The sequence below is a fragment of the Lithobates pipiens genome, unplaced genomic scaffold (genome assembly GCF_037356315.1).
Source record: "Lithobates pipiens isolate NorthernLeopardFrog02 unplaced genomic scaffold, aLitPip1_a1.2 Scaffold_13, whole genome shotgun sequence".
In the NCBI taxonomy this organism is placed as follows: Eukaryota; Metazoa; Chordata; class Amphibia; order Anura; family Ranidae; genus Lithobates; species Lithobates pipiens.
Window position 1 is genome coordinate 267,145,466 of NW_027507718.1, and position 19,549 is coordinate 267,165,014.

The window sequence follows — 19,549 nt, forward strand, 5'->3', positions numbered from 1 at the left end:
TTTTTTTTTCTCCTCGCGCTGTCAGCGCGAGGAGGAATACTAGCCGATTACCGGCTCCGTTTTATCACATGATCAGCTGTCATTGGCTGACAGCTGATCACGTGATAAGGGGTCGGGATCGACCCCTTACACGGATCGGTGATCAGGCGAGTCTCACGGACTCGCCGATCACAGAGCGCGCCGCGCGCGCCCCTCAGGGGGCGCGCAGGCCGCTCGTATCCGGGATGACGTCAATAGACGTAGTCCCGGAAATGTGGGTCCGCGCTATTGCCGTCATTTTGCAATAGCGCGGTACCCAAGTGGTTAATAATAAACACCTTCATTTACAAATTGCATTTTGTGTTTACTTGTGTTGTCCTTGACTATTGTTTAAATTGGTTTGATGTTCCGAAACACTTAAGTGTGACAAACATGCAAAGGAACAGGAAATGAGGAAGGGGGCAAACACTTTTTCACACCACTGTAAGTGTCACTATTTTAAAAGTCAGCAGCTGCAGTATTTGTAACTGCTGGCCTTTAAAGAAAAAAAAACGCGGAGTCCTGGTGGACTCCCGCTTTAAGCAATAAAACCTGCACGCTGATTGGTTTCTATGCAGAGCGGCACCAGTTTTAGTTAAAAAAAAAAAAAAGTGATCTTGTTTTCATTTTGCTCATCTTTGTTGAAGTAATATGCCATTCATTACTTTTCCCATGTAATTAGCATGCTCCTTCTGCATCCTGGGCCTCCTATCGGTCCCTTAATGTGTTTGAGAGCCTCACTGATCAATAGGGAGGCATAGGATCAGGCAGGGTCAAACATTTTTTTACATATAAGTTGAGATTTGCATATAACTACTACTGCCTTTACTTCTGGATCTACTGAACAAATGGCATTCCCTAACATCTGTATCTTTCCCCATACGCTGTTTAAATTGCTCATATTTGTGACATTACTTAGCTATAGCTACTACTGACATCATATGCAATTGGTTAATAAAAAGTGGGCTGCTTGATCATCTAAGGCTTTATGCACACTGGGCATTTAGACCACGTGCATGAAATCCCAGCGCATTCAGGCGCCTGAGCAGCACAGTTGCAGCTTCCAGCCCAGCCATCAGCAGCCTATCAAAATATTTGACAGGCTGAAATACTCAATATCCAGATGCTGTACCAAGATGTGTCACATGGGCGTAAACACTAGTGTGTACAAGGCCTAACTACCAGTAACAGTGCAAAAAAACATAGATAAATCAGACCAACAATACATAGTTCTAAATAACCCCGAATCCATACAATATACATTAAACTATAAATTATGTTTCTACTGTGGTTATGGCAAAGTGACAAAAACATAATCCCAGGTAATTGCAGGCAGAACATGAATATTCTCCTGTTGTAAGGTACAGAAGCATAATTTTGTCAGGCTTACAATAATAATAATAGGGCATTAGAGACACCTGGCACATCATAATATAATCATACAAAAGCAACATGCCAGAAAGGAGGAACCCAAATAGCTGATTCACCCGTCTGTGTTTTGTGTGTGTTTTCCCTAAGGCATTTTCTATTAAAATGAATATAAAAATGCATGTTGTCACACATTACAATGACTTGCGTATTAATGTGTTTCTGTTTTTGATGGTGAACGCATTAATGCAGAACTAAACTGTATCTGAGCACCGCAAATTGAAAAAGCTATGCAATTCATTTTTGATATTCAAAGCAAAGTCTCCTATCCATCCATGTCCCTGTACTTTATTTTGTTGAGAAATCACATTAAAAAACACCCCAAGCATTTCTAGCCATCTTCAGTTTAATGAAGATGATTCCTGTAGAATTTACTTCCTGGAATCCATCTGCCCTTAGCTCAGGTATGCAGGCAGGAGGGTGTGAAGACTCATTGGATGTATGCCATCATTTTGGACAAGGCCAAAATCCAGGTTGCAACTGAAGAAAAATAAATAAACAACACTAAATAATATAACTTCCCATCTATTTACTTTAGAGTTTAGACCTGCTTTAATACATTACATGATGTGAATACATTTCAGGAAGGCCTAGAGATGGAAAGGCCTGGGAAAAAAAAAGAGAGGGGGGTTATTTTTTTCTTGATTTATTCAAAGCTGTTTTTGTTGGGGGTTTTCAGGAAAAAAACAGTAGTGTAGAATATGCTCTTTTAGAAAGCTAAATTATATGTCCATGAGAAGGCATGCACGCTATAAAACATGAAAACCCCAATGAAAGATATCTGACTTTACATAAAGTCTTAAATTATTGAAAGTTCTCTCAGCTGAAGACAAGCAAATACTGGAATACAGTTCAAGTAACACTGTACTTCTCAATGCAGTTCTTAAAACAAGAGAAATATGCATTTCTGCCACAAGTGGTCACTACAGGGGAAAAGCTCCAGTTTAGTTTGCTTGTGCGTTCCATCTTGTACCTACAGTTGGGCGATTGTTGGGATACAGTAGATAATAGTTTCCGTCCTCTCAGTCCTTAATTGACAGGTAAGAAGATACATTTGTCTGACAAATTTGTTTATTTTATTTAACCTTTAAATGATTCCTATTAATGTTCTCCACAATCACAGCACAGGATTTATCTATAGTCTGATCAGTAAGTATGATATTTATTTTTCATCTCTCAGTAAAATGATGAGACCAACATCTAGGGGTTTGAAAACATTTCCACAACTTCCTTTTGGTTTCCTCTCTTATTTAGATCTGTATAGGCTGTATACTGCACCAATGTACGGATATTGACGGGCCCAGGGGACACCCTGTTGTTGTGGGTAACCTCTGGAGGACTCCTTGGTCCTTATGGCTTCATGAACAAGCCTATTTACTGCTGTTGTGATAGCTCTCATTTTTCTTGCTTATTTAAACTGCCTTAATTTCTGCCTCTTAGTGGACTAATTTCTGTTACAAACATCAATGTTAGCCCCAGTGTGGGTGGGACTTTTGCACATTAACTACTTGTTAACCCTGAATAAAAACGATTGAAACAGAAAACATTTCCACAGTGCGATTTCTGCTATTTGCAAATATTGTGGGAAGGAATATTCTTTTCCAAATGCTACATGGATGAAAAAAAAAAAAAAAAACATACCTTGGCATGCAAGAGGTGCCCTAAAGACATTAAAAAATCCTTTATGGAATTAAATAAGAACTAGAAAGAAAGTGCAAGTAGCTTTTCACTCCAAAGTTCTCATTCCAGAAACACTCTTTCTGCTGCTTCTGGGTCGTCACAAATTGTTTCTTCACGAGCAGCAAACTTCAAGTAAGAACAGGTTGCACACCACGGTCTCCTACAAATACACAATCCCTTCATTTTTAGGGAAAATTACATCTGAAAATTAGGAGACAATTAATCAAGCTCTTGCAAGAGCAATATATGCTTCTAGATCAGCTTTGTCAAAAACTGAAAATGTATATTGGCAGGAAGACAATTATTTTAAACTATTACCAGAGAATACTTCCCAGTGTATCACATGACTTTCAATTTGTAAAACTACTATTTTTTTTCTTAAATTTTTCTAAAAATTGCAATTTCTCCCCGGAAAAAAACAAGTTTTTTGCATGGCTTTAAAATTTTGGGAAATTTTACATCTCTAGGAAGGGACGTATATTCAATGTGAAGCCAAGGTCACAAACTCTGGGATATTACAGTTAAACAGCAGGAGGAAAGTTAAAAAACGAACCATGGAAAAAGTATTATTTTACTGAAAGACTAGTTAATGATTGGAACAGACTTCCAGGAGAATTAGTGAGTCAGTCAACAGTAAAGTGAATTTAAACAGTCTTAGAACAAACCTAGATCTATATTTAGACAAAAGGATAAAATAAAAATTAGACTTGACGGACCACTTAGTCTTTTTCTATCGTCACCCTTCTAATTTCCTTCTAATTTATATAAGGAAACCCAGCAAATATGTTTTTATCCTGTTTAGCTTTGAAAACCATAAGGGTGGGAAAGCAAGGGCAAGTCTCCCCAAAGTGAAGTAAAATCCTCCTTTTAGCAAACGTCACTGAAAAAAACACTTGAACCACCACCACCAGTTTTGGATGGCCCAGTGACAATAAAAAGAAAAGGGGAATCTTCCCAAAGGCACCCAAACGTCTATAAAAATCAAACAGACATTCTAAGTCTTCCCCAAAGCTAAGAGAACAAAAAACTCCTTTAAAATAGATTAACTTCTCTCTTATGTTCTTAAGTTAAAAATAACAGAGGAATTTTAAGCTTCAGACAGTACAAAAATAACCAGGAAATGTTAAATAGGACAGATTTTTGCAAAATAAGCATCAGAAAGCTCCATGCTGTGGTTCTGCCAATGGCAGAGAGATCAGGGAAGCATTAAATAAATAAATCTGTTACCAACATGTTCCATTTATTCAAAAATAAAGTTTAAAAGCATAAGCAGAGGTCACCTTTAATGAACACTATGGGGTTGATTTACTAAAACTGGGGAGTGCAAAATCTGATGCAGCTGTGCATAGAAACCAATCAGTTTCTATGATTTTGGCTGGGTTCACACTGGTAGGACATGACAGTCATATGACTAGATCCAACTTTGCCCTGCGACTTGAAGTCCGACTTCCATCCAACTTCAATGAAGGGGAGCCGACTGATTCCGACAATACCAGGCCCAACGGCATAGGGTTCCCCCTCGGACCATACCAGAAGGTCTGGTATGGATTTTAAGAGGAACCCTCACACCAAAAACTGCATCCTCCCCCCCCCCCCAATCCATATGAGACCCTTATCCGGACACGCAGCCCAGGAGGTCAGGAAAGGGGGTGGGGACGAGAAAGTGTCCCCTCCTGAACCATACCAGGCCATATGCCCTCAACATGGGGACAAGGATCTCTTCCAGACAACTCTGGCTGATGGTTGTCGGGGTCTGCGGACGCTGGGGCTTATCGGAATCTGGAAGCCCCTTTAACAAGAGGGCCCCCAAATCCCAGCCCCCTACCCTATGTAAATGAGTTACATTGTACCCCTACCCATTCAACTAAAGAAAAGTGTCAAAAATAAAAACAGCACACAGGTTTTTGACAAAGTAATTTATTAAAAAGCAGACCTGGCGTCTCTTTTCCTTCCGACTTCTTCTCCCACCAGCAAGGTCTTCATCCTTCGGTTCCTTCTCCCTTCGTTTCCTCCTCTGCCATTTCTCCTCTCTCAGCTGTTTTCTCCCTCTCCTGGTTCTCCTCTCTTCACTGTCTTCTTCCTGCCGGGTCTCCTCTCTCTGCTGTATTCTCCCTTTGTGCTTCCTCCGATGATCTCTCGATGCTCTCTCCCACTGTAATGCTGGGCCCACCTTGTGCCATTACTTATATAGCCGTGGGATGTGGCCACCCGGTAATGTCATCTGGAGGCCCTGCCCCCTTGTGACATCACCGCCCGGGGCATGATGGGGGTGGTAATGTCACAAGGGGGAGGGCCACCGGATGACATCACTAGGTGGCCACGCCCCATGGCTATAAAAGCAATGGGACACGGCAGACCCAGCATTACAGCGGGAGAGAGCATCGAGAGAACACTGGAGGGAGAACAGAGGGAGAAGACAGTGGAGAAAGGAGACCTGGCAGTGGAAGAACCAGAGGAACATGTCATCAGCGGAGAGAGAACCAGAGGATGAAGGTATCTCTGGAGGGAGAAGAAACTGAGAGGAGAAAAGACAGCAGAGCTGCTTTAATAAATTACTTTGTCAAAAACCTATGTGCTGTTTTTATTTTTGACGCTTTTTTTTGGGTGAATGGGTAGTACCCTATACTCATTCACATAGGTCAGAGGGTCGGGATCTGGGGATCCCCTTATTAAAGGGGGCTTCCAGATTCCGATAAGCTCACAGACCACGACAACCTTAGGTCAGGGTTGTCGGGAAGAGGCCCTTGTCCCAATCAACATGGGGACAAGGTGCTGTGGGGTGGGGGCCCCAAAGCACCCATTCCCCCAAGTTGAGGGCATGTGGCTTGGTATGGTTCGGGGGGGGGGGCATTTGCTCATCCCCACCCCCTTTCCTGATCTGCTGGGCTGCGTGCTCGTATAAGGGTCTGGTATGTTTTATTGGCATTGCAATTCCCCTTAAAATCCATACCATTCGGTCTGGTATGGTCTTGGAGGGAGGGCTCTATGCCGTTTTATTTGGCATGGGGTTCTCCTTCGGGTGGGGTTCACACTGGTACGACAAATGCTCCGACATTAGGAGCTCATGTCGCATGACGTGTTAAAATCAATGGTTCCCTATGAGAACTGTCTTAACTGGTCCGACACAAGTCGGTCCGACTTTGAAAATGCTCCCTGCACTACTTTGGTCCGACTTTGATCCTGCTTCAGCCCATTGAATATCATTGAAGTTTGATCAAAGTAGGATCCTTGTCCTAACCATCTGACTTGTGACATCCAACATGGTGATTACAGCAGCAGTAAAAGGAATTTATGTCACACTGGGATTGTTTTGATTTGTCAAAGGACAAGTCATACTAGCACAAAGTCAGATCAAAGTCCTGTTCATTCAAGTTGGATGGATGTAGGACTGATGTAGGACTGATGTCACAGAGCAAAGTAGGATGACAGTCATATGACTGTCGTGTAGTATCAGTGTGAACCCAGCAGCAAGATCTTCAGAGCACAAGTTGCATACCAAAGTCAGGTCAGTAAAGACGATGATCCGACTTTAATGATATTCGATGGGCTGAAGTAGGATCAAAGTCGGACCAAAGTAGTGCAGGAACCTTTTTCAAAGTCGGACCGACTTGGGTCGGACCAGTTAAGACAGCTCTCATAGGGAACCATTGATTTATACACGCCATGCGACATGTGCTCCCAATGTCGGAGCAATGTCGGAGCAATGTCAGAGCGTTTGTCGTACCAGTGTGAACCCAGCCTTTTCGTCTAAGGTTAATTGAACAAGCTGAAGCTGATTGGCTACCAAGCACAGTTGCACCAGAATTTATACTCCACAGCTCTACAGTTTTAGTAAATCAATACATATATTACACACATTATAATATATATATATATATATATATATATATATATATATATATATATATATATATATATATATATATATATATATATATATATATATATATTCAATAATTGCATGCAGGACAGATGTAGCAGGGCAAAGTAGGATAATAGTCGTACAATAGTTGTGTTGCATCAGTGTAAACCCAGCCTACTACAGTGAATATCAGCTTCCCCAGTGGCAGATCAAGTATGTGGCTGGGTTCACAGTGGTACCACACGACTGTTATAAGACTGTCATCCTACTTTGCCCTGCTACATCTGTCCTACATCAGTCCTACTCGAATGAACTAGATAAGATTTTGCTCTGACTTTGAGATAGTAAGACTTGTCCTTTGACCAATCAAAACAATCCCAGAGTGACATACATTTCTTTTACTGCTGCTGTAATCACCATGTTGGATGTCATATGGTTAGGACAAGGATCCTACTTTGATCCGACTTTGATGATATTTAATGGGCCGAAGTAGACCCAAAGTAGAGCAGGGAGCATTTTCAAAGTCTGACCGACGTGTCGGACCAGTTAAAGCGGAGGTCCACCCTAAAATGGACCTTCCGCTCATCGGAATCCTCCCCCCCTCCGGCGCCACAATTGGCACCTTTCAGGGGGGAGGGGGGTGCAGTTACCTGGATAATCCAGGTAACTGCACCCACTTCCGGGATAGCTCTCTGTGGAAAGGGGCGTAGATTACGCCCCTTTCCGCAAGTGCCCGCCCCCTTCCGCAAGTGCCCCGCTGCCTGCTGGAAAACACACAGATCCCAGAGGCAGCGGGGACCGTCCTTATTGCGCAGCGCGACTCGCGCATGCGCAGTAGGGAACCGGGAAATGAAGCCGAAAGGCTCCATTTCCTGATTCCTATACCCAAGATGGCGGCGGCAGCACCCGAGTGACGATCTAGAGATCGGCTTCGGGTGCCGACATCGCGGGCACGCTGGACAGGTAAGTGTCACTATTTTAAAAGTCAGCAGCTGCAGTATTTGTAGCTGCTGGCTTTAAAAAATAAAAAAAAACGCGGAGTCCCGGCGGACTCCCGCTTTAAGATGGCTCTCATAGGGAAATATTGATTTTCACATGTCACATGCGACATGAGCTCCCAAAGTCGGAGCATTTGTCGTACCACTATGATCTCAGCCTAAGATATACATACTAAGTCTAGGTTCACATTTATGCGGTTGCGGTTAATGTGTTTTTCAGGTATGTTTTGCAGTGCGCTTTGCATTTTTAAACCCACATTTTTAAAAAGTTTGTGCATCCATTTTCTATTTTCTGTGTTTTTTTTGTTTTTGTGTTCACAATGGACTAGAAGACGCACAGGCCTCTTCTGCAAACTACTCCACAGCCGTCCTGGATCTGTGTGCACTCTATTGACAGCCAGTCACAGTCTCCCAACATGTAAATTGGATGTGGAGAAATGCGCATCAAATTCGCACCACTGTGTAACCTGAACACACCCAAAGCAATCATTGAGAAAAATCAAACATCAAAATTGGTGGACATGTGCCGATTGTATTATGTAATTTCAGTTTACTCTTCCTGATAGGTTGCTACCACCTAAATCACAGTTCAATAAACATCTCAGCAAAAAAAGCGTATATCCCACAGCATCCAATCAGCTTTCGTCTTTCTGGCAAAGGGGGAGTAAAACATGAAATCAAACTGGTTTCTATAAACACATGTGTTTGTTCTGACTTTCATAAATCAGTTCTGGCATCCCATAAAAGCAAAGTGTCATTTTTTTTTTCACTTCCAGTTTTCTAGCTGGCTGCACATATAAAATTTGCATTTTTTATCTGCACAACATCTCATGAATAAATTCAGTGTTTTATAAATAAATAATAAAATGTCAACTGCTGTCCCAGTTTTCTGATTGCACTCAGGAAACTTCCACAAGATGCTGGGAACAATTAGAGAGGTGGAATTTGTGGGAAGTGATCAGCAAGATATTAGATCTGCGGGCACAATAGTGTAATCACGGCACCTGCTAATGCCCAATGCAGCGCTCTCACTGCCAATAAGCACGTCTGACGATGTTGATGTGCTGGACTAACGCCTGTACATTTTAAACTACTACTGTGACTAATCTCCATGTAGCTGTGAATTAAAGCGCAACTCCACTTTCGTGGGAAAAAAAATAAATGCTGCATCTATCCCCTGCCAACTCTAATATTGAGAACTGAGCGGTCACTAGTTTTTGGGGTTTTTTTGGCGCTTCCCAAGCAGAGAGCTGGTGACTGCCAGTTACCGCTTTCTGCCCCCTCCCCCCCCCCACCACGCTCATTGGAGCGCTGGGCTGTGGAGGGGAGGGGAGCGGCTGGCTCAGGATCTCAGCGGTTTGCTAAGAGGCTGAGGCAGGTGACAGTCCAGGTATGTGGCTAAATCCTGATCATATTGCTGCGATTTTGCTCAAGCCTGGACCGGCTCTGTGACATCAGCCGACATCGGGCTTCAGCTCACTGTCTGCTGAAAACGGGTCACAGGAGTGTATAACGAACTGCACTTCTCTGATCCACAGGAGAAGAACAGCCAAATTCGTTTTTGTATTTCTCCTTCAATGCAAACCTATGGAATTCCATGCAATGCAAAGAAACAAGTTTGTTTTAAAGTCACCCCTCCCCAGCAGCATATATTTAGTTTTCCTTTGCTCTACAGATGCTCTCCACAGTTTCTATTTAGCTTCCACAAGTAAAATTTTTTTTATATATATATATATATATATATATATATATATATATATATATATATATATATATATATATATATATATATATATATATACACACACACACACACACACACACATTATATATATATATATATATATATATATATATATATATATATATATATATATATATATATATATATATATATACTTGAAATGCCTCTAAACTCAGCATCTGAACTAATTTTTTTTGCTTTCCAAAAAAAGGCAGCTAAAACTCAACTGCCTAGAAAGGACCCTATGTACATGTACTGATAAGATAATGTAAAGCAGAGTTCAGGAGCAGTTGAAAAAAAATGCCCAACTGCTCCTAAACAACAGTGTATATGAGGCCTTATGCCGCGTACACACGAGCGGACTTTTCAACATCCAAAGTCCGACGGAATGATTCCGTCAGACTATTCGATCGTGTGTGGGCTGCAACGGACTTTTGATTCGCAAAAGTCTGACGGACTTTAGAATATGGAACATGCTTCAAATTTTTCCGACGGAACTCCGCCGGACCCGGTCCCTCCGAAAAATTCGCTCGTGTGTATGCTATTCCGACGGACTAAAACTGACGCTAGGGCAGCTATTGGCTACTGGCTATGAACTTCCTTATTCGAGTCCAGTCGTACGTCATCACGTTCAAATCCATCGGAGTTTGGTGTGATTGTGTGTGGCCAAGTCCGCTCAGTCGAAAAGTCCGTCAGAACTCTGTCGGAACTCCAGCAGAACTCCTTCGGAAGTCTGTCGGACATAAGTCCTCTCGTGTGTACGGGGCTTTAGACTGCATTCACACCTGAGCATTTTCGGTTTGTAAAAATGCCCAACAAGCAAAATCCCATTAATTTCACATCTGAGCGTTTTATCACTTGAAGCAAAATGCCTGAAAAATGGCTTAAGCTCAAAAAAAAAAAAAAGAACACGAGCTTCTTTGGGGCAGATTACGGGCGTTTTTCTGCTTTTTACATTGGTGAACTGTACAAAATCGCAGCAAAAACCGCACAACTTTGAAACGCTTAGGTGTGAATGCAGCCTTAGTGATTATCTAAAAACAAACAGAGTAGGAGATATTTGTGTAGGGAGTTCCATAGGATGGGAGAGGCTTGGGAAAAGTCCTCAGGGTGAGCATGGGAGGAGGTGACAAGGAAGTTAAAGAGCAGGAGGTCTTGAGAGGGGCAAAGAACAATTTGGTTGGTATTTTGAGACTAGGTCAGTGATGTAGCTCTGGACAGAGTTGTTGTTAGTATTTTGAATTGTATTTGTTCAGTAAGCAGAAGCCAATGGAGGGATTGGCAGAGGGCAGTAGCAGACACTGAACAGTTGGTAAGGTGTACGAGTCTGGCAGCAATATTTATGACGAACTAGATAGGGATAGATAAAAGGCTGTAGTACTTGCCCTATTTTTCTCTCCCCTTGTCTCTTCTCTCCAACACTATGGGTTGCGGACGGGCCCTCTTCATCCTCATGTACAATGTAGGACTATTAGGCCTGCATTTTATGTGAGGATGTCAGCGGGCCCCCACCAGTCAGAAGGGTTCAGGGTGAACGACCACAAAGCCTGGAGGAAGCCTGCTGGAGCAAGGAATAAGGTACCGTATTTTTTGGACCATAAGACGCACTTTTTTCCTCCAGAAATATGGGGGAAATGTGCCTGTGTCTTATGGTGCAAATATACGCTTGGCACCGCCCCCGCCACGCTCTGGAGCGCTCCACGGCCCCAGCCTTAGGAGAGGCGGTGGCTTCGGCCTAGCTCCGGAGCGACGGCCATCTTGGTGCACCTGCCGTTTGCAATGTGAATGCTCCATCAAATGACAGAGCGATCACTTGTAAACAAACCAGCATCATGATGACGCCGGTTCCTCTCTCCCCTCTGTGTACAGATTTGTACAGTGGAGGGGAGAGATCGGATGGCAGCAGCGCTGTGGGCTGCATCTGTAGTCACAGCCATCCCTCCATACCCTGCCAATACTCTGCAATTCTCTGCCAATACTTTCTATGGTAATAGTCACTCTATAGTTCTACTTTAACGCAAACGCTCTTGCAGTGGGTCATGCCCCTAAGCCCACACGCTACAAGGGTATTTTTTTTTCTTTCCTGGTACCTAGAATGGGGCTTTAATCTGGCATACATTACAATCTGTAAACAATCACCTTTGATTTAAATGACAAATAGGTTGCGTGGGGGACTACCTTAAAAAACAGTTACATTTTTACCTGCTCAGATACGTCCCCACACTACACAGACGAATGTAAAAGACTGTACAATCTGATTATAATGCTTGAGGCACATTAGATGTTTGCACACATGCTTACATGCAATAACAGTTGGTAGCATGCCCCTATGGGAGAATGGAGTAGTCCATTCCATGAAACATTGCGAGCCCAAAATTGGTATGCCCCCTTAGGGTGTAACACTATGAGTTCCAATGTACAATTCAAACACCACGGAAAGGATGGCAATGGAGAAAGAAGTGAACTGAACAACCCAGTCAAGGCCACATATCAATACAGACAATGACAAGTGCACGAAGTTAATATAGTATCATGTAATAGTTGCCTCATCATCCCTATTCAAAAATGGGTGATGGGTTGCTTGCTGTGACTTGACACATTTCACAGGTTGCTGTCGCTTCATCAGGAAGAGAAACTGCAGCTAATTGTCTATAGTACATACATAAAACAGTATATAGTAGATACACAAAATAATGTTACAATCAATTGTTTCCAACTCCTTTGGTAGATGGGATAGTTCAATAGGCTGCTGTCCACTAGGTCACAAAGAACCGGGTTCCAACCACCACTAATGATGCACAGTGATGTTAAGTATCTTAAAGTGTTTGTTAACCCATTCATTTAAGTCTATGACAACCCCTCTATTAGAGCCAGGCATAGTACACTGTATTCGTTTTGTATAAAAACGAGCCATGTAAATACCTGTTTAGAGCGATCTTCAGGCCAGTCACATGACTCGCGGCCCACTATTCACAGCTCAGATGGATGGCTTCTGCAGGAGGGGCGAGAGCTCCGTCTGATGTCAGCTGGGGAGATCACATGGCTGCTCAGCCCCTCCTGCACTAGCCCTGGAAACCGGGCCACTACATTACCGGCATGACGATCACGCTAAACAGGTATTAACATGCTTCATTTTTATAAAAAATGAATGCAGTGTGCTATACCAGGCTATATAGAGGGGCCTGCAGTGAGCATTTATCATTTTTTATTTTACAAATAGCAGTAGAGAGAGACAGAGCTGACAGGCAGGGAGGAGGGGTGGAGGGGTGAAGGGGATAGAGGAGAGCTTAGAGCCGGGCTGCGGATGATGGAGGGACACAGTCATGGTTATCACCGTCAGCTCAGAGAGGGGGATATAGGAAGTGGCAGGATCAGCCAGGTTTTTTTTTTACAGTTCGGGGGGGGATTACACAGCACAAGCACGGTGCTGTTTAATCTGCTTTAAGAGTCCAGGATCTGTCATTTTTTTTGGGGGTGGGGGGGGGTAAAACAGTTTAATGATATGTAAATATCCATAAGCAGTGGAGTATGTATCCACAGACCTCGTAACAGCTAGCTGAGAGGAGACAAGGATGCGGCCGCATCCTGTCATACCAATTTGAAGTGTGCCCTTTTGTTAGTTAACCCTTGAACAGGGTGGATATAAATCAATGTTTTTTTTTAATTTAAATCAGATTTTTCTATTTTTTTATTTTTATAAAATGCTAAAAGATAGTTTTCTATTTAAGATACATTCAAAATTTAGTTTATTCAGCATGAAATGGAGCTCAGTTATGTAGCATGAGGCTGTATATTCTGCAATATTTACATTTTTGGTAAACTCATTCAATGAATCCAAGTTCTGCAAGCCAAGATAGCATGCACTGCATTGATGCATTCACACAATTTCACAGTAACCATGAGAAAAAACAAAGTTCAAGAATATTCCTTTGTCCCATTGTTTTACAAATCTATGTACACTACAAACTGTATGATTAAATCAGTTCTGATATTGTCGTTTTACTAACCTGACAGCTTATTATTCTAAATAGGAAACCTTCATTTTGTTTGCAAATATTAAAGATTCTAACTACCGGCAAGGATAAGTCCTTACATTTAAAGAGCACCTGTCATTTCAGATCCATCATGGCAGTGCCTGTTAGCGGGCATCCACTCCCCTGCTACCACCACGTCCCTCACCTTGTTGTGTCACTGTCGCATAACCAGCCATCCCATTAAAGTGAATAGGACTGTCAGCAGAGGAGCTGCTGTGGGACAGAGATGATTGCTCTTTAAAACATTTGGGTTTAAATCAAATCCACCCTGCCCTTGAATTATAAAAAAATAAATAAAAATGTTTTCCTGCTTGTGTGCATGACTAAACCAGTGAAAAGCTCTTATTTTCCAAAATGACTTAAATTCAAGTGATCAAAAGTAGAACATGCATAAAAGTTTGCTCCTTTCCCCCTATATAGAGACACAGACAATGAACTGATCTGAAATCCTCCAACCCAGTCCATCTTTGCTCTGCAACTTGCTATAAATTACATAGCAAAGTCCCCCAGACTTACCAGAAGAATTAATACACCTGATATACGCTACGCTTACAACAGCAGCTAATGACACATTTATCTTTTAGCGTTTCGCAAATATGCTTTCACGTCATTGACATATATGCTAAATAACTGTGGAATTCAATAATGACTCAGAGTCATCCCTGAATACTAATCTTCATAAACCTGCTTCTTCCAACAATCGGCAATCTTTATTAGATCACCAGGGATTTCATAAATACAGGAGAACTGTAACATCCACCTATCACTGTGATCCAAGTCACGCCTTCAGATACATTTCAAATCCAATGTCCTTTAGGGTTCATTATCTGTTCTGTGCTATTTTATAAACTACAGAGAAATGAAGCCCAAAGGGCTCCTCATCCTAAACACATATCATTTTAGATATACATTAAAAGTAGAAAGGAAACAAGCAATAAATGCTTCAAATATATATATAAAACACACACAGAGTGCTGCGCAGAAGTTTTAGGCAGGTGTGAAACAATGCTGTAGAGTAAGAATGATATATATTTTAATTGTTTATTTTTATCAATTTACAAAATGCAAAGTGAGCAAACCAAAGAAAAATCTAAATTGAATCAATATTTGGGGTTACTACCCTTTGACTTCAAACCGGGGGGGGGGAGAGAGCGCGCGCGGGAGAGAGAGAGAGAGAGCGCGCGCGGGAGAGAGAGCGGCGCGGGGGAGAGAGAGCGGCGCGGGGGAGAGAGAGAGCGCGGGGGAGAGAGAGAGCGCGGGGGAGAGAGAGAGCGCGCGCTGTGGGGGGGGAGAGAGAGCGCGCGCTGTGGGGGGGAGAGAGAGCGCGTGCGCTGTGGGGGGGAGAGAGAGCGCGTGCGCTGTGGGGGAGAGAGAGCGAGCGCTGTGGGGGGGAGAGAGAGAGAGCGCTGTGGGGGGGAGAGAGAGCGTGCGCTGTGGGGGGGGGGGGAGAGAGAGCGCGCGCGCTGTGGGGGGGGAGAGAGAGAGCGCGCGCGCTGTGGGGGGGGAGAGAGAGAGCGCGCGCGCTGTGGGGGGGGAGAGAGAGAGCGCGCGCGCTGTGGGGGGGGAGAGAGAGAGCGCGCGCGCTGTGGGGGGGAGAGCGAGAGAGCGCGCGCGCGCGCTGTGGGGGGGAGAGCGAGAGAGCGCTGTGGGGGGGGAGAGCGAGAGCGCGCGCTGTGGGGGTGGGGAGAGCGAGAGCACGCGCTGTGGGGGTGGGGAGAGCGAGAGCACGCGCGCGCTGTGGGGGTGGGGAGAGCGAGAGCACGCGCGCGCTGTGGGGGTGGGGAGAGCGAGAGCACGCGCGCGCTGTGGGGGTGGGGAGAGCGAGAGCACGCGCGCGCTGTGGGGGTGGGGAGAGCGAGAGCACGCGCGCGCTGTGGGGGTGGGGAGAGCGAGAGCACGCGCGCGCTGTGGGGGTGGGGAGAGCGAGAGCACGCGCGCGCTGTGGGGGTGGGGAGAGCGAGAGCACGCGCGCGCTGTGGGGGTGGGGAGAGCGAGAGCACGCGCGCGCTGTGGGGGTGGGGAGAGCGAGAGCACGCGCGCGCTGTGGGGGTGGGGAGAGCGAGAGCACGCGCGCGCTGTGGGGGTGGGGAGAGCGAGAGCACGCGCGCGCTGTGGGGGTGGGGAGAGCGAGAGCACGCGCGCGCTGTGGGGGTGGGGAGAGCGAGAGCACGCGCGCGCTGTGGGGGTGGGGAGAGCGAGAGCACGCGCGCGCTGTGGGGGTGGGGAGAGCGAGAGCACGCGCGCGCTGTGGGGGTGGGGAGAGCGAGAGCACGCGCGCGCTGTGGGGGTGGGGGAGAGCGAGAGCGCGCGCTGTGGGGGGGGGAGAGCGAGAGCGCGCGCTGTGGGGGGGGGAGAGCGAGAGCGCGCGCTGTGGGGGGGGGGAGAGCGAGAGCGCGCGCTGTGGGGGGGGGAGAGCGAGAGCGCGCGCTGTGGGGGGGGAGAGCGAGAGCGCGCGCTGTGGGGGGGGAGAGCGAGAGCGCGCGCTGTGGGGGGGGAGAGCGAGAGCGCGCGCTGTGGGGGGGGAGAGCGCGCGCTGTGGGGGGGGGGAGAGCGAGAGCGCGCGCTGTGGGGGGGGGGGAGAGCGAGAGCGCGCGCTGTGGGGGGGGGGGGGGAGAGCGAGAGCGCGCGCTGTGGGGGGGGGGGGGGGAGAGCGAGAGCGCGCGCTGTGGGGGGGGAGAGCGAGAGCGCGCGCTGTGGGGGGGGGGGGGGGGGGAGAGCGCGCGCTGTGGGGGGGGGGGGAGAGCGAGAGCGCGCGCTGTGGGGGGGGGGGGAGAGCGAGAGCGCGCGCTGTGGGGGGGGGGAGAGCGAGAGCGCGCGCTGGGGGGGGGGAGAGCGAGAGAGCGCGCGCTGTGGGGGGCGAGAGCGAGAGAGCGCGCGCTGTGGGGGGCGAGAGCGAGAGAGCGCGCGCTGTGGGGGGCGAGAGCGAGAGAGCGCGCGCTGTGGGGGGCGAGAGCGAGAGAGCGCGCGCTGTGGGGGGCGAGAGCGAGAGAGCGCGCGCTGTGGGGGGCGAGAGCGAGAGAGCGCGCGCTGTGGGGGGCGAGAGCGAGAGAGCGCGCGCTGTGGGGGGCGAGAGCGAGAGAGCGCGCGCTGTGGGGGGCGAGAGCGAGAGAGCGCGCGCGCACTGTGGGGGGGAGAGCGAGAGAGCGCGCGCGCACGCTGTGGGGGGGAGAGCGAGAGAGCGCGCGCTGTGGGGGGGAGAGCGAGAGAGCGCGCGCGCGCGCTGTGGGGGGGAGAGCGAGAGAGCGCGCGCGCGCGCTGTGGGGGGGAGAGCGAGAGAGCGCGCGCTGTGGGGGGAGAGAGAGCGAGAGCGCGCGCTGTGGGGGGAGAGAGAGAGAGAGAGAGAGCGCGCGCTGTGGGGGGGAGAGAGAGAGCGCGCGCTGTGGGGGGGAGAGAGCGAGAGCGCGCGCTGTGGGGGGGAGAGAGCGAGAGCGCGCGCTGTGGGGGGAGAGAGAGCGAGAGCGCGCGCTGTGGGGGGAGAGAGAGCGAGAGCGCGCGCTGTGGGGGGAGAGAGAGCGAGAGCGCGCGCTGTGGGGGGGGAGAGAGAGAGAGAGAGAGAGAGAGAGAGCGCGCGCTGTGGGGGGGAGAGAGAGAGCGCGCGCTGTGGGGGGGGGGAGAGCGAGAGCGCGCGCTGTGGGGGGGAGAGAGCGAGAGCGCGCGCTGTGGGGGGGAGAGAGCGAGAGCGCGCGCTGTGGGGGGGAGAGAGCGAGAGCGCGCGCTGTGGGGGGGAGAGAGCGAGAGCGCGCGCTGTGGGGGGGAGAGAGCGAGAGCGCGCGCTGTGGGGGGGAGAGAGCGAGAGCGCGCGCTGTGGGGGGGAGAGAGCGAGAGCGCGCGCTGTGGGGGGGAGAGAGCGAGAGCGCGCGCTGTGGGGGGAGAGAGAGAGAGCGCGCGCTGTGGGGGGAGAGAGAGCGCGCGCTGTGGGGGGAGAGAGAGAGAGCGCGCGCTGTGGGGGGAGAGAGAGAGAGAGCGCGCGCTGTGGGGGGAGAGAGAGAGAGAGCGCGCTGTGGGGGGAGAGAGAGAGAGAGCGCGCGCTGTGGGGGGGAGAGAGAGAGCGCGAGCGCTGTGGGGGGGAGAGAGAGAGCGCGAGCGCTGTGGGGGGGGAGAGAGAGAGCGCGCGCTGTGGGGGGGGAGAGAGAGAGCGCGCGCTGTGGGGGGGAGAGAGAGAGCGCGCGCTGTGGGGGGGGAGAGAGAGAGCGCGCGCTGTGGGGGGGGAGAGAGAGAGCGCGCGCTGTGGGGGGGAGAGCGAGCGCGCGCTGTGGGGGGGAGAGCGAGCGCGCGCTGGGGGGAGAGCGAGCGCGAGCGAGCGCTGGGGGGAGAGCGAGCGCACACTGAGGGGAGAGAGAAAGCACACGCGTGCAAGGGGGGGGGGGGGGTTCTCAGGAAAGAGATATTATAAAGTAACAAAGTAGAGGAAGATGATAAATGAGTGAGGCTTGTGATCCTGCACAATAATGTACACACACACACACACTATAAAGCAGAGGAAGCTAACAATACATCGGTCACACTACATTCATCTGATCCATATACAATGTTGCAGTGATAAGTAGAGCTCCAATATAGATAGCATTGAGGGTTGTGAGGTGACCTTAGACCTGTAAATAAAGCTCTATATACATAGAAAGTAGATGGAGGCAGTAATGTACTCACCCAGAAGATGACATTGAAGGCGAATATGAAATACTTGATGCAGCAGCTGACCTCAGGCCCCTTGTAGTGTTTCCCGGACATGGTACATAAAGGCAGCTCCCCGGGCTGTGTGCGGGGGAGATCAGGACTCAGAGCCCGGGAGGGAGCCAGGTGGAGGCAGTGATGCCAGGCCTGTAGCCCAGGAACAGCCAATCACCGTGTGAGCCGAGGCTGCGGTTGCCAAACAATCTGCTGCTGCCTGCTCGGCGCTGAGGAGCGAGCAGTGGACGGCCAGTGTTATGTGTGGAGATGGAGCTCCGCTCGCTGCCAGTGTATGGAGTATATTCCAGGCTGCTGCTGTGCTGGGAGTTGAGCGATGCCGCTCGTGTCAGTGACAGATGCACGGTGTATGGCGCCTTATCTCCGATACCACAGAGTGTGACAGCTTAATCCATCCCTCCCTACCGGCCGGGTGATGTAGCGGCGCTAGACTGATAGGAGCAGACAGCAGGAGCCGGCTTCCCTCACAGACACTCCCCCCGTCAGGTCTGTCATGGAGAACACTCCGCCCCTGTCCCGCCCTCCTCCTCACTCTCCAGTCAGTACAGGTCACCCGGGGCGATGTTTACAACATAAGACTACCTAACCTGAGGAAGGGGGTCTGTACTAGAGAGGGATGGGGGGACCCTCCTCTGGAAATGCTAGTCCCCTGGCTTTCCTACTTACTGCTTCTGGGGATTTGAACAAAGCAATGACAGCTGGTGCTCAAAAATTTTTGGGGGTGCAAACAAATTGAGAAATTCTGAACAAAAAACATCAATTGCAGCCCCACTGTGCCATTAAACGCAGCCACTGTGCCCATCAAACGCAGCCACTGTGCCCAGGGGCGGTCTGACCATTGGGCCACTCGGGCACCGCCCGAGGGCCCTGTGCCACTAGGGGGCCCCATCAGGGTTGCCAGTCTCAGTAAAACCATGGAAAGTATGTCAAAATCTGTGTTTTTTTTTACATCTGTCTCTGAAAAAGGTCCCTTACCAACATCCTTTTGGTCTAAAAATCCTTAGATTATAGCTACCCCACCTCTCCAGTACCTTCTCAGCCAATAGAAACATGTCTGTGTATACTGTGTGATTGTATACTGTGTGGCCCCATAATGTCT

General features: G+C 48.4%; 1 protein-coding gene across 1 annotated transcript in view; it reads right to left on the minus strand.

Annotated features, from left to right (window-relative positions):
• Positions 1-18,910, minus strand: part of TSPAN5 (tetraspanin 5) — a 245,544-nt gene extending 226,634 nt beyond the window's left edge. The window contains exon 1 of the mRNA XM_077476585.1: positions 18,412-18,910. Within this exon, the coding sequence (XP_077332711.1) occupies positions 18,412-18,492 (81 nt within the window). The 5' untranslated portion in view covers positions 18,493-18,910. The remainder of the gene's footprint in view (positions 1-18,411) is intronic.
• Between the last annotated feature and the right edge of the window lie 639 nt (positions 18,911-19,549).